This window comes from Castor canadensis, chromosome 4 (genome assembly GCF_047511655.1).
Source record: "Castor canadensis chromosome 4, mCasCan1.hap1v2, whole genome shotgun sequence".
NCBI lineage: Eukaryota > Metazoa > Chordata > Mammalia > Rodentia > Castoridae > Castor > Castor canadensis.
Window position 1 is genome coordinate 40,358,319 of NC_133389.1, and position 15,921 is coordinate 40,374,239.

The window sequence follows — 15,921 nt, forward strand, 5'->3', positions numbered from 1 at the left end:
TGTCTAGGGCCCTGGGAAAAAAACCTGCTGAAGACCATGGCAGGGTAGACATGTGGAGATGGCTGGTCTGTGCTTTCACCAAGAGTCTAATTCCCATGCCAGTCATTCAAGAACTATGAGTACACACTCAGGAGAACATTATGGCTTTTGTTTTTTAAAAATTCATTCAACACGAATTAGAAAATGAGAATAGTTATTAATTTTTAATAGCAGTCAGTTTTCAAAAAAAGAGAATAGGTTTATACAGATGAACTATGAAGCAATAAATTTCTGAGAGAAAATGGATGTGGTAATATGGGAGCAGCACTGACCCAGCAGGGAGTACAAAACTGCTCACATGATTAGCAAAATAGCCTGCTCATATATTTTAAATTTGGGGTGCAAATTGAAGCAAGTTCCTATGTTTTTTTAAGCAGTGTCGCTTCTGTCACTCGTCTGAGGTCAGAACATGTAGTTAATACTCTGATTATTTTGGCTAATTTTGTAGGTTCACAAAGAAGCTTCTAAGTTTTCCAGGAGGTGGTAAACATTTTCCTATACTTATAAAGAAATGCACATATAAAGAGGGTCTCATGTTTGATGTTTTGCAAAGTTTTTGGAAACTACATTGATGGAATTCCATGCATCACACCAAGGGTAGGGAAAAGAGGTAAAACATCTATCCAGATTTATGGCATTCCAAAGTCAGGATTATACACCCATCCATCTCCATGCTTCGGTGGTTAAGAATAATTTAGGTCTCAGAACTAGCAACAGTCTTTGTACCATTTGTATATCATAATAGTCCTTTTATTGTTGGGTAAACATATTTTTAAATCAATCCTTGTAATAAAACTTTGCTTTAATAAACTTAGTAATAAATGTAAACTATAGGATTCATGAAGGCAATTAGCCCAAACAACTGGCATACTTACAATTGCATTTCTTCTGCACAAATCTCAGCTTGCATGCTGTTCTGTAGGTGGAGAGTCGGATGCTATCCAGATCTTGGGCCCCTAGTAGGGGGAGAAAGAGTACACATAGGGCATGCCAAGTGTGTGGAAAGGAATTTATAATGTTTGTAAATAAACAACTACAGATATGATCCATGCACTTGTCTTTTGTTAGAAAACAAATATTAATTTAAGACTTGAAAAGGTCTGTCCCAATTTCCTCAGGTCAAGTGAAAAAGAAAAAAACGTCTCCAAGATTGGAGATCAGATTGTCAACCATATTTGTTCATGGACCAAGGAACACAACCTCATCCTTGTTGTGTCTGCCACTTCTGGGAACAATCTGCTCAAGCTGTAACTTCGAGTGAACAGTTAGATGATATTAGATTAAGTTTAAATGAACTGCCATTGGTCATCAGAAAGTGGCTGTTAGGTGACCGCACATTGAGTATTAGACATCTTCTTTGTGTGACCTTCAGCCAATTGTTTTAGAAGCCTCAGTTTTCTCATTTGTAAGATGGGAATAATAATAATAGTACTTAGTTCACAGGATTGTTGTAAAGAGAAATGAGTGAATATAGCCAATGTACTTAGAACAATGCATGGTACACAGTGAGTGCTGTGTAAGTGTTCACTATTACTACTAATTTCTGTCTTGAAACCTCAGAGGAGACACCTTTCACAAAGAACTTGTACTCTGTCTTATTCTGTAGCTTCTATTTCCTTTCTAGCATAGAAAGAATATGTTTTCCATACTCTTGAACTACTTGCCTTATTCTACACTTCCACTGAAGGAATCCAGAATAGCTCCAGAGGCCCAGAACACCAGGCATGCAGACTCTGCTGAGAATCAAGTCCCTCCACAGATTCTTTCCATCATAAGATTCTTTCCAGCAGTATTGCCCACCAGTCTGCCTCAGAATCTCTTCTAGGCTTAGGCCGGTCTCCTCACAAGCCCCATTCTAGCAACAATGATCTCCCCAGAGTTCCTCTTAATGTCCTTTGATTAGGCTAGTATCTAGACTGTATAAAACTATTAGACTTCTAACAAATGTCTATTTTCCTCTGCTTTTAAATATTTGGCTTTTCTTAAGCCCACGTTTATGTTTCATAACAGATATAAAGTATGTAGCTATATTTTGACATTTATTGAGCTTTCTTTTCACCACCGGTTACACCAGTAAAATGTGCTATATAAATGCTTTAGAATAAAGTGGAGTAGGAAGTAAATGAGCTGCACTGGAGGAAATTATTGTTAGCTCAATGAAGTGCTTTCTCAATGAAATTCAGGATGAATTAGTGACGTTCAGAATGAATACATATACCTGCAATTCAAACTGATCTCTTTAGATTCACTTAAGAATATTGCCAATGGTTTTATGAAGTGGATCATTAAACATTTGTTCTTACGAAAGTATATTACTTGATAAACACACTCATTGATTCTTAGCACATGAAAGAATACAAGAGGTGGGTCCTACCCAGACTCAACACAGGAATTTTCTTAAAAATATTCTCAGGAACAAATCCATGATGTGTGTTCATGTTCAGCTGGGTATGAGGTGCATGTCTGTGACCTCAGTCACATGGGAAGGGGAGGTGCGGGGATTGCAGTTGGAATAAACCAAGCATGGCAAGCATGGTGGCTCACACCTCTAATCCCTGCTATGTGGGAGGTGGCGGTAGGAAGATCCAGGTCAGAGACCAGCCCCAGGCAAAAGCACGAGAGCCTATTTGAAATGTAAACTAAAGGGAAAAGGGCTGGGAGTGTGGCTCAATTGGTAGAGTGCCTTCCTAGAAAGTGCAAGGCCTTGAGTTCAAATCCTAGTACCACCAAAAAATGTTCTCAGGAGATAGATATTTTTAGCTAATGTAAGATTATTTTTAATGAGAGAGTAGATTATACTTTGGTGAAAATACATGGACTTTTAAGTCAGTAGTCCTCGATTCTGTCACTTCCTATCTGTGTGAACTTCAGTAAGCTTTTACTTGACAACCCAGTTTCCTCATGCATGAAATGAGGACTACAGTATCAATGTGAGCAGCTGACAACAGACATGCAGTCCTGACTTTTGCATCAGGTATATAGTGAGCACCTAACAGTAGACGGACCTCCTTAGAGGGCTTCTTGGACTATTTCTGATCAATAATGCATGAGAAATTCGCTTCCTACATATGAGCTTTATCAGCCTTCTTGTAACTTCCACCCACTTGCTGTAGTTTCCTCTCTGGAGCCGCGTCATATTTTATCCTTGACACTGGTAATTCATTTCTCAAATATTGGGTAGTCATCATTATTCATGTCCTCATTGTTCTCTGAAAATTATGGACAGAAGTCTTTGTCAGCATGGACTTTAAAAGTTCAGCTGGGGAGGAAGCTTTTCTTTGACTTTTTAAAGTTAAATCGCCCAGCTCCACAGCCGTTTTGATAGTCATTTAGATTTGTAAATATCTTACTCATTTACAAAATTCACTGAACGAATATCTACAGAATAAAGATGAAGCCTATAAACTTGGTGTCTGAACTCTTTGCCATGCTTGATGATTAACTGAATGTATGTACATATGTGTGTGTAGGTGTACATGGGTGTATGGGAGAATAGAAAGAGAGAGAGAGAGAGAAAGAGAGAGAGAGAGAGAGAGAGAGAGAGAGAGATTAGAATGGAGAGAAAAGAGTCAGGAGTTTGGGGTTGGGGATGATACTTAGATTTCTACTTTAGACAACTGAATGGTATGACATGTCTCTTGTGGAGCTGAGGAACAAAGAGGGAGGAACAACTTTACAGATAGGTGAGGATGAGAAATTCAGTTTTTCATGTAGAGAGCTTGAGTTGCTTGAGTGATGTCTAAAGGCAGTTGGATATATGGCTATGGAGTGTTTGACTAGAGCTGTAATACAGTCCAGAAATTATCTACAAACATACAAAATGTAGCCATATGTCTTGACTGGGTTAAGACTTGGAATATTTTTCCAAGAGAAGACTTTGTGCACAAATACACAATCTAAGTGGCAAATGAGGCCCAGAATTGAGAACAGGAACTTCCTTCCCACTTCTGAACAGTACCCAGCTATTTGACAGTTGTTCAAAACCATGTGCTTTGGAAATATTGAAAAGCTGTGTAATAAGTACTTTTGTTAAAAAGCATTGACTGCTTACTTGGGTCCATGCATTAAATAGAAGCAGGTATCTCTGTCTGAACTTCTGTACCTCTTTGAGCCACTCACCTTTCAGCCACCTTAGAATCCAGGAAGGCCAGGACTGATTGAGAATATCTTTATAAGGAGTGACAGAGGAAACTGCCCCCCACCCCAAAGGAACAGCAGCATTTCCACAGGACAGATCATCCTACCTTTTATCCCTGCCCTAATTATTTCCCTATTTAAGCCTGGGGCTCATGTCTGTACCCTGAAGATGCACTCAAGTGCTTTCTTCCCACAGCATGCTCATGCTACATCATTAACCTTTCTCTGCCCTTCATCATTACTGTCTCTTTATTTGGTGTGTAGGGGCAGGTGGCTCCCTCCCAAGCCAAAAAAGGGCATATAACATTCTTAATTTAAGTGGTTAAGTAGAAATTTTAAGATTTGTTGAAAGGCGGAATGTCTTTAGCAGAAGTTGGATAGGTATGGGAAAAACGAGTCAAACATCCATGCTACAGTATGGAACTCTATGCATCCCGTGTGAGCACATTATTTCCTCAATGGTGGTTTCCTTGAAATTATATAACTGCTGATACCAAGGCTCTACTGTACTTTCCAAGTCTCTATGGCAGTCTTTCCAGATAATAGTTTTCTTTTTAAGTTGACATATGTTAATTGTACAAAATAACAGACTTCACTATGATTTTTGTTTGTGTATATAATGAACTTTGAGCATATCCATGTCCCTATTATCCTCTCTTATTCTCATCACCCCACTCCTTGGTCACCTTTCTCTTCCCAAAGAGGCCCCTTCTACTTTCATGTCTTCTTCTTCTTCTTTTTGAAAATCTAGATTCTGCCCATGAGAGAGAAAACATGCAATGTTTGTCTTCAGAGTCTGTCTTGTTTCATTTAACATCCACTTTCCTGCAAATGATCTAATAGTTTATTTTTTTCCTTTGGTGTCCTGCTGATAGACCTGGAGTCACCCATATATTTTCCAACCATTTAACACGTTCTCAATAACATCATCTTTCTTTTTTGTATGATGGTATACCTGTTGAAACCAATTCTTCCCTCTGAATGAAGCCATTGTTTCATACAATAGAATCCTACTAGTGAGGATGTCTTAGTACTGATCTAAACATATTATTAAAGTCAGACATGCTTAGCCATCTTTGACCAACACCTGCATATTTAGCACATGAGAATTATACATAATTATTTGGCTTCCTTACTTATTCTGACTATCAATCAGGAGAACTTATACAACTATTTAATAAAATAGTATGACAGTCCTGTTTCCGTGAAAGGTAAAGTTACAATTTAGGAAATTCCTAAATTTCTAAGTCTCTCTCACTTCAAGAAAATTTTAGAGTTGTTTTATTTTTATGATTACAAAATTTATGTCTTGCTTTCTTTAAGTTGAGCAATTTTAATTCATCAGATTTTTATTTGCAACATTCATATTTGTGCCAGGCACTGCATCAGATGTAGGAGAAACTGGGCAACTAAATTCAGATAAGCAGTGACAAAATCATTAAATAAGGACACATATAACTTTTACAGTGTGCCAGCTGCTATAATCTTCAGTGTTACAAAAATAAGTTCATTGACTTCTGTAAGATTTCATTTTTTTATAATTAATTTTTAATTTTATAATTAGCATTCTTCTGTGTCTAACAGACAGTGGCTCACTGTAATCTTTTCATTTTTGGTTTTTGTTCTACTTTGGATTTTATTTAAATGGACAGGCAGTAAATAGGTTTTGGGTTTTATTTTTTTCCTTTTGTCTACTGAATATATTGTTCTTTTGCTTTTTCTAACTTGTATTTTGACTATCCAAATGGACAGTATTTAAAAAAAATTTATTTATTTATATTAAATTGACAAATAATAATTCTGTATAACATGGGGTGATATTTTGATCTATGTATACAACATAGAAAAATTTAATCAATCTAATTGCATATCCATCATCTCACTAACTTACTTCTTTGTGGGAAGAATGTTAAAATCTATTATTTTTAAATATGCAATACATTATTAACCATGGTCACCATACAGTACAACAGATCCCTAAAATTTATTCCTCTATTCTAACTGAGATTCTGATAAACAACAACTAAGCTCCTTGCTGTCTAACATTTGTATCTCCAAAAATGGTCACAGGTCCAGGTGATTGGTGAAGCCCAAAGTAAAGATGATGGCACCAAAAATGGTGTAGAGTATTAGAAGGTCTTGGGTGGAACACTCACAAACACTATAGACTCATCTCTCATGACTGAGCGTCCCCACATCAATTTTAATTTTCTTTGCTCTTTGATAGTTCTAACACTGGCTTGGTTCCACCAGACTGTTGGAGAATGATAAAGAAAATATGAGTCTTATTATCTGGGGCTTTATCTTCTCTGATCCTCATTCTTGCCAATCACTTCCAATCTTTGGTAGAAACTTAGCTGTTTTCTACTGTCTTCTCAGGGAAAGAAGCTTACAACTCACTCCTATTCATTCTCACTCCTTATGCAAGAAGGAGCAATTCAGAAAATAATAAGAAAATTATACTTTTTAAAATAATATTTACATTGAAATGTGTGTTTTCTCCCTAATATTTAGTTGTTCTATTTTATGGATAGAAAAATGGTCTATAAGGGAGACTTACTACATAGCAACTATCTACTTATGCAAACCAATAGCCTTTATTTAATAGGTTCTCCACTGAAGCTAGCAAATACAGTCTAGCTTGGTTTCCATTCCCTTGTATAGCAGGTCAACTCTACTTTTAAAAAAAATCTTTTGTTTTCCTTTTTTTTTTTTTAATTTTGAGACACAGTCTTGCAGTATAGCTCAAGCTGACTTGAAAACCCCTATGTTGCTGGGATTGCAGGCATGTATCACCATGCCTGGATTTTCCTTTTTACATTTAAAAACTGGAGATGTAGTTAAGTGGTTTACCATATGTCTAGCATGCACAAGGCTCTGGGTTTGATCCCCAGTACTGTAAATTTTTTTTTAAAACCTGGTTTGTTGGACAGAGTCTCTTCCTCTACATGAGGTCCAAATGACAGTTTACAGTTTAGTTAACTATTCATACTCACCCTCCTGTCCCATTGTGCTGGGAAGACATTAAATGACATATTTCACAAATTTTATTGAGTTCCTACACTATGTCAGCCACTGTGGTAGTGAAGAAGAGTGCACACAAGCTTTGAAGTTTACTGGAAGGTATTAATGTCAACACTAAGCAGTGTTTATCAAGTGTCTGTGTGTGTAAATACAAATTCAGGCTCACAAACTTTTTTCACATAAAATATGGAGTCTATTAACAAATCAGGATGAATTTCTAATAAGAGACAAAAAATGGCCAAATACATACTTTATGCAAGGATTTTAAGCTTTTAATTAAAAGTACAAATGGCATAAACATTAAGTGGTTATTTCTAGCCTTTCCATTAATAGTCAATAAAAATTGTAGGGAATTCCTTAAAGGTTCTATACTTACTCATCTCTGCAAACAGCTGTCTTCTTTCTGCCATGGTATTTCCTCTTTTCCCACTATCTTCAATCATTCTATGAGACAAAATTATTATAATGTGTATTATCTTCACATTATTACAGCCTTTTCTATGCAAACACATTTACTGAATATGTGCCATAAATATAGAGAATAATTGTTTGCTTAAAAAGTACTGTTTTACTTTCAGCAATCTAAGTTGCCCTACAAATTTTCCTATCTGTGATGTAGCAGTTGAATGGGATATAAAATTTTTATTTTTCTAACATAAAAATTGCTACAATAGCAGATGACCTTATGTTGTAACTAAGTACTGTGAGGTGATTTATCGTATAGAAAGTGTCTCTTTCAATTTTAGGAAAACCTAGAAAGACTGTATGAATGGATTCCATTCAACAGATGACAAGAATGAGAGTCTTATGAAAGTCACAGACTGGTGGCTTCTAGGACTCCAGGACCAGTCTGTCTTCTGCCTCATTCTTCTGGCACTTTTCCTTTGTGTACTCACACCTCAATTTAGAAATTAGGTAATTTCTTATTATTTGATTTTAAGTTGAGTGTTCAGAACTTACAACAATTTTTCCATACATAATAATTTCACACCATATGGATGGGTTCACAACTTTCTCCTCAGTCATACCGTTATCTGTGGTGGAACTATTTTAAAATACTATTAAAATGCAAAATTAAAAATAGAGAATAAAACAAGATACAAAAAGATTACAATTTACCTTGAGGAAAAAGAAAATAATGATAAAGTTAATGAAAATGTTTTTTACTATGTAGATGACTCTGGGTTAAATATCTAGGGTTTCCTGGGTTGATGGCAATGACTTTTTTATTGTATCTAATTAATCTTTTTTTTTCCAACTCAATATTGAACCCAGAGCATTGTGTATGCTAGGCAAGTGCTCTGCCATTGAGATATACCCTTAGCCATTTACATTTTATTTTGAGACAGGGTCTCACTGACTTGCCCAGGCTAGTCTCAAATTTGTAATCCAACTTCTTCAGCCTCCCAAGTAGCTGGGATTATAGGCATGCACCTCCACGTCAGGGTAAGACTCTAATTAGACTTTTAATGACTAAAGTTTATACACACACACACACACACACACACAGCACTGTAACTTCCATTTCGACTCTCAGGCATGATTAACTAAGGCATAGCTGCATGGGACTTTTTGACTGTTTTCTGATGACCCCTGAACTGTCTATACCTAGCTAACTTGTGTCACCCTTCAGATCTTAGGTTACAAATGCCTTAATCTGAAATCTTCCCCAACTCTGTGGTTGCTTGGATTTGGTACCTTTCTTCTGAGCCTCCACATTGGCCACAGTGCCTTTCTCCTGATGCTGGGCACTCACAGATCTTTTCTGTGTGCCCTCTATCCTCCAGGAAGAGCACTAAGATCAGGGTGTACCAGGTATCAAGTCACAGTTCCTGCCTTCAATATGTTTACACTGTAGTAGACAAGATATGAGAATGTGCAAGCAACTTATACATGAGGAGCTAGTTACAGCCATACAAGTAGAAAGAAAGATGTGAATGAGAGGCTTATTCCCTATGGATGAATTTAAGGGAACTCACAGAAGTCTGCTTAAAAGGTAATGGGCTGTGTATAAAATGACTTGCCCACAGGGAAAAGTTAGTGGTAAAAATGATATTGGTCAACATCAATAGCTACAGCAAGGTAACAGGATATAAAATCAACATAGAAAAATCATTAGCATTTCTATACACTAATAATGAACAAACTGAAAAAGAATACATGAAAACAATTCCCTTTACAATAGCCTCAAAAAAAATATCAAATACCTAGGTGTAAACCTAACAAAAGATGTGAAAGACCTCTACAAGGAAAACTATAAACTTCTGAAGAAAGAGACTAAGGAAGACTATAGAAAGTGGAGAGATCTCCCATGCTCATGGATTGGTAGAATCAACATAGTAAAAATGTCTATACTCCCAAAAGTAATCTACATGTTTAATGCAATTCCCATCAAAATTCCAATGACATTCATTACAGAGATTGAAAAATCCACCATTAAATTTACATGGAAACACAAGAGGCCATGAATAGCCAAGGCAATACTCAGTCAAAAGAACAATGCAGGAGGTATCACAATACCTGACTTCAAACTATATTACAAAGCAATAACAATAAAAACAGCATGGTACTGGCACAAAAACAGACATGAAGACCAGTGGAACAGAATAGAGGACCCAGATATGAAGCCACACAACTATAACCAACTTGTCTTTGACAAAGGAGCTAAAAATATACCATGGAGAAAAGACAGCCTCTTCAACAAAAACTGCTGGGAAAACTGGTTAGCAGTCTGCAAAAAACTGAAACTAGATCCATGTATATCACCCTATACCAATATTAACTCAAAATGGATCAAGGATCTTAATATCAGACCACAAACTCTAAAGTTGGTATAGGAAAGAGTAGGAAATACTCTGGAGTTAGTAGGTATAGGTAAGAACTTTCTCAATGGAACCCCAGCAGCACAGCAACTAAGAGATAGCATAGATAAATGGGACCTCATAAAACTAAAAAGCTTCTGCTCAACAAAAGAAATAGTCTCTAAACTGAAGAGAACACCCACAGAGTGGGAGAAAATATTTGCCAGCTACACATCAGACAAAGGACTGATAACCAGAATATATAGGGAACTTAAAAAACTAAATTCTCCCAAAACTAATGAACCAATAAAGAAATGGGCAAGTGAACTAAACAGAACTTTCTCAAAAGAAGAAATTCAAATGGCCAAAAAAACACATGAAAAAATGCTCACTATCTCTAGCAATAAAGGAAATGCAAATGAAAACCACACTAAGATTCCACCTCACCCCTGTTAGAATAGCCATCATTAACAACACCACCAACAACAGGTGTTGGTGAGGATGCAGGGAAAAAGGAACCCTCTTACACTATTGGTGGGAATGTAAACTAGTACAACCACGCTGGAAAAAAATTTGGAGGCTACTTAAAAAGCTAGACATTGATCTACCATTTGATCCAGCAATACCACTCTTGGGGATATACCCAAAAGACTGTGACACAGGTTACTCTAGAGGCACCTGCACACCCATGTTTACTGCAGCGCTATTCACAATAGCCAAGTTATGGAAACAGCCAAGATGCCCCACCACTGACGAATGGATCAAGAAAATGTGGTATCTATGCACAATGGAATTTTATGAAACCATGAAGAAGAACAAAATGTTATCATTAGCTGGTAAATGGATGGAATTGGAGAACATCATTCTGAGTGAGGTTAGCCTGGCCCAAAAGACCAGAAATTGTATGTTCTCCCTCATATCCGGACATTAGATCAAGGGCAAACACAACAAGGGGATTGAACTTTGATCATAAAATAAAAGCGAGAGCCCACAAGAGAGATATGAGGATGGGTAAGACACCTAAAAAATTAGCTAGCATTTGTTGTCCTCAATGCAGAGAAACTAAAGCAGATACCTTAAAAGCAACTTAGGCCAATAGGAGAAGGGGACCAGGAACTAGAGAAAAGGTTAGATCAAAAAGAATTAACCTAGAAGGTAACACACACGCACAGGAAATTAATGTGAGTCAACTCCCTGTATAGCTATCCTTATCTGGACTAGCAAAAACCCTTGTTCCTTCCTATTACTGCTTATACTCTCTCTTCTACAAAATTAGAGATAAGGGCAAAATAGTTTCTGCTGGGTATTGAGGGGGTGGGGGGGAAAGGAAGGGGGTGGAGTGGGTTGTAAGGAAAGGGTAGGGGTAGGGGGGAGAAATGACCCAAGCATTGTATGCACATATGAATAATAAAAAAATTTTTAAAAATGATATTGGTGAAAATAGTCAAATAGCATTTGTCAGATGCTGCTGTGAATGAAGGATAGCTGCCCTTTCCAGGAAAGGACAAAAGGCCCTGGGAAAGTCTTGGTTCCAGTCTTATGGGAAGAGCACACTCATATTCCCAGCTGGTTACATATTATAACCAGGGTCTAGCCTAAATAGCAATTGGAAGGGAGTGAAGTTGTTAATGATGCTTCTTCAATTTGGTAACCATTTACTGCTGAATATGATCAAGACTTTCTTCTTGTAAGATTTTAAGTGTTTAGGTATAGTTGACATAGAGAGAGATGGAGAAAAGTGCTCCCTTCCTGATTCACATCACTCCATCTCTTTCACTCCAGGGGAAGAGGGCAGATGATCACCTGACATCCTCAAGGTAGTCTGAATGTAGCTGTTAGTTTTTCTTTCAAGGGTCCAGAAGTAGAATGCAGGCAGTGAGAGAGATAGGAAATAGAGCCAATGATGTGTTGCTGTGTCTGTACGGAGTGGGGTGAAAAGAACCACTAGAATAAATCACAAAGGATGGCAGGCTGGGGCTCTGACTGGGCATGTCAGTGAGGTGAAGACTGGCATCTAAGGTCATAACACCATCATCCGGATTACTTACATGCACTCCAGCTCCATCCTGTTTCCTGATTAACTTTTTGTATGTCTCTGAAGGCATCTGAGGGTAGAAACCTCACTACTTTTAAATTCTTCACAGTCACGCAAAATCCAACCAACAACTGGGGTGGCTAATTAGTATTTACTGAACACTTGAATAGAAGAGGGGAGTAAAAAAAGAAGAAAAGAGAGCGGTAAGAAAAATGAAAGCTAAATTCTTTTTCCATGAGATGGACAATCATATTTCTAAAGTCTGACTCATAGAAAAATGAAATCTGAGTTGGACTAGTTTCAGAGATTAATTATTTGGAATAAGACAAACTAATTTATGTTTATTATAATGTAGGATTATACATTTTAAGGAGAATCATGTCTTGTGAAATAGAAGTAGTTGAAAGGATACAAAGCACATGGATGTCAACTTTTGGTCTATTTACCACCAGTTTTTGGTTAATTAACTCATAAAAGAGACATCAGTTATACAATAGGTATATTTCTCGCTTCCGAGTAAGTACCTTATGAGGAAAAGAAGGAAGAACTCCGTGGTGCGAAATAATAGGAGGCACAGAATATAATTATCGGTATAAAAAGAAAAATAAAACACTTCTCATTTTACTTCTGGAGGTTCTTGGAAGTAGCATCATTAGGCAAAATTGGGAATATTTACTTATTATGCATTGCTCATAATCATGAAAGAAAAAGGAGGAGGGAGCATGCCAGCTTACAGCTTATGCTTATACTTGTTCAATAGGGAATTCTTGACAAAGTGAGCTCAGGAATCACACCGGCAAGGACCATCACAGCAGGGTCCTTACTTTCTGATCTAACTCGGATCAGTGGGATTGAGATTCACACATAATTCTTGACCACCTTCTTGTTACCTTAGAAAGAGAAGAGTGTAACTTTCAGTAGAGGAAGGACTGAGTGTTTTGCTTCTGAAATAATGGAATTCTACATTAATTTTTCATGAGTTTCAGTATACCAACAGTTTTTCAAAATCACATGGCAGAGGTGAAGGGAAAATACCCTATCTGTGACGATCCTAATGTATGTAATATATGCCATACAATGCACATCTCACCTACAAGTCTAATTTTGTCAATTCCTGTCTCTCCCCTTCATGTGGATGAGCTGCTTACAACCTTAGAAATTTTCAGAATATGTAAAATGTCAAAAGAGTGAAAAGAACTAGCAGTGATAAATGAGTGAGGAGTCCTTCTAATGTTTCCCTTACTAGAGCTCAGTCTCACAAATTATATAGCATGTGTGTTGTTTTCATTTGTAAGAACTCATCCATTTATTTATTTAAGAAATATTTATAAAGTAGCTATAAATTTTCAGACACTCTGATAGTTTCTCATGATCCAAAGATTAATAAGACATGACCCTTGCCCTTAAGACGCTTTCAGTGTAGAAGGGGAAATAAATTTTCCTAATAAATATTTATAATTTGGTGTACTATGTACCATAATGAGAGCATGTTCTACTAGGCATCATCATTTATGTCTAGGAAGATCTGAGCGAAACATCAACGAAAGGGTGATTCTGGAAACAAAATTTAAAGGATAAATAGGAATTTTTCAGATGGTAGAGAGAAAGAAAAGCAATTATAGTTAGATAGAATTATGAAAAAAGCATAGATCTTGGGAAAGGTCTGAGATGTGGGAGTGACTCAGCATTACTGGGTACAAGTGTAAGTGGAGACACTGAGGAGATGAAGAGACATCAAGTCTAGAAAGCCTGACTTGTTAGGTCTAGACAATACAGGGCTTTTATATACAAAGGAGACTGAGAACCACAAAAGGTTTAAGAAAGGACTTGATATACAGAGATTTAGTCTTGGTAAGATTACTCCAAGAACAAGATCATTATGTCTTTTGGCAAAGGATTGACTTGAAAGAGGCTTAGGAGACAGATTCACTAAGGCTTGGTGACTGCCAGGCCAAGTAGAGAACGGCAGAGGAAAGGCCCTCAGCTTTCACTATTCCATGTTGGAAAATAATCTTCTGTCCCATAGCAGTAATAAGTTTGTAAGAGGGGAGGTTAAAAATGATTTCTTCTAACACAGTCATCAAAAGAGATCTGACAAGAAGGGATCCAACTCTGCCCCTGTAAGAGGGAAGGGACGAAATAACAGAGTAAAACAGTTGGGGAACTAGTAAGAAATGAATAAATCCAAATGTAGGCTGCAGAGTGCTAGAAGACATGTGAATTATATTTTGGAATAGTGAGAGTAAGTTCACATAGAAATACATATCCTCAAGTTACTTCCTGTATGATGCATCTTTAATTAACACCATCCATAGTAAATACACATTTCTACTCTACATGGCATAAATGATAGAACAATAATGCCGCCATTTTATAAATTAACGGCACCTCATGGAAAATGGAGCCATTCCCCCCCTTAACAAGGTTTCCTGCGCTCCCCAAAACAAGCTCCACTCAAGCTCCACCTCCATCAGGGACCCCCCCCACCCCGCATATGCACTAACCCCTTACCCTCCCTCTCCTGTAAAAGGCCATGCCTGGCCTGAACCCCTTCCCTTTTGTCCTTTCTTCTTCCTGCACTACCTCGTACCTGCCATTAAACCCTGTCCTTGGACGTGAGTTTTCTCGTGAGTTTTCTTTGTGTGGCGTTTTTCCTAACAATAAAAGATATTTTAAAGGTAGAAGCTATTTGCATAAGTTTCTGAAAATTATAAAATGCTTCTCCCTATGACCTTAAGAGGAAGTCAAGGAGTCATTATTCCCAAGTTATAATGAAGATCTTGAGACTCACACAGGTAAAGTAATGCCCAAAAACAAGGCTTTTTTTTTTTTTTTTGGAAGGTCAGCACATTGAAGCTATTTTTTCTTTTTGTTTTTAGTTTTCAAATTCCTAGGCTAGCATGGGTTCCAATTGCCAGTAATCTTATCCTAGATGCTTCTGTTCAACACAAATTAAGATTTTATGAAATAGGTACTAAAAAGAAGATGGTAGAACTTGGTGCTTCATGGACCAAAAGTATGGAGAATAATCACAGCACTCTCAAATTTTGCTGGGAAATTCCTTTGTGTGCGATTTCTTAATGGACACCTCCTGTTTTAAAACATTGTTAGCTGGAAATAATCCTGGCGTCCAGATTTATGTAAACCCAGACACATATAAACACACCAACTCACACACTGATTCACACTCTTACAATTTAAATCTACAAAAGCTAGGCAATGTTTTTAGAAATGTCTGGCTCTGCTTTGTTTTTGCTCCACTTTAGCAAACACTTGAAGACTGGCAGACTCTGTGTTTAATATGATCAGACTGTTCTCACATTTTATTTCCCTCCCTTTTGCTCCAGGTGGGTAACAAGAAATCACTGGGTTCAGCAATCACCAATTGATTCAATCCCTGAAGTTAATAACTACAAAGAAGGCCATTTTCAGCTCCTTTCCTCCTTTAATTGATTTATTGGTGGCATAGAAATGCCTGTTTCCATTTCTGTTAATGAGGAAGGCTCTCATGACTTTCTCAGATTTATACTCTAGTTCTAATCTTTGGCAATGTAATAAAAAAAGTATTCAGAAATTTTTCTTGGGGCAAAGTATAATTGCATATGCTTTTTACTTCCTAGACCTTTACATGAGCCTCTGACAGTAGGAAAATGCATATATGACAATAAATGGTCACAATGGGTTTCTGACTTTTGTCTTTTATTTCGAATGTAATCCTTCTACACTTGGAACTTGGGTTTATTTATTATTTATTTATGAATGAATGCAGGACATAAGCTCACTATTTTTAAAATGATCTTAATATGATCAAATTCATACCCTCTAAAACTTTTCCTTATTCTCCCTCCTTTAGTGTAATGACCAGCTAGATGGCTCTCGGGAATT

General features: G+C 37.0%; 1 protein-coding gene across 29 annotated transcripts in view; it reads right to left on the reverse strand.

Annotated features, from left to right (window-relative positions):
* The window catches only part of Dtna (dystrobrevin alpha), a 345,657-nt gene that overhangs the window by 115,493 nt on the left and 214,243 nt on the right, over nucleotides 1-15,921 (reverse strand). For 11 of the 29 annotated variants that reach the window (XM_074070021.1, XM_074070014.1, XM_074070023.1 and 8 more), the window contains 2 exons: nucleotides 7,577-7,644; nucleotides 915-995 (listed from right to left, as the gene is read on the reverse strand). In XM_074070021.1, the coding sequence (XP_073926122.1) occupies nucleotides 915-995; nucleotides 7,577-7,643 (148 nt within the window). In that variant the 5' untranslated portion in view covers nucleotide 7,644. Of the gene's footprint in view, nucleotides 1-914; nucleotides 996-7,576; nucleotides 7,645-12,049; nucleotides 12,160-15,921 lie in introns of those variants that run through there. The other 18 variants (XM_074070029.1, XM_074070028.1, XM_074070026.1 and 15 more) reach the window with 13 other exon arrangements.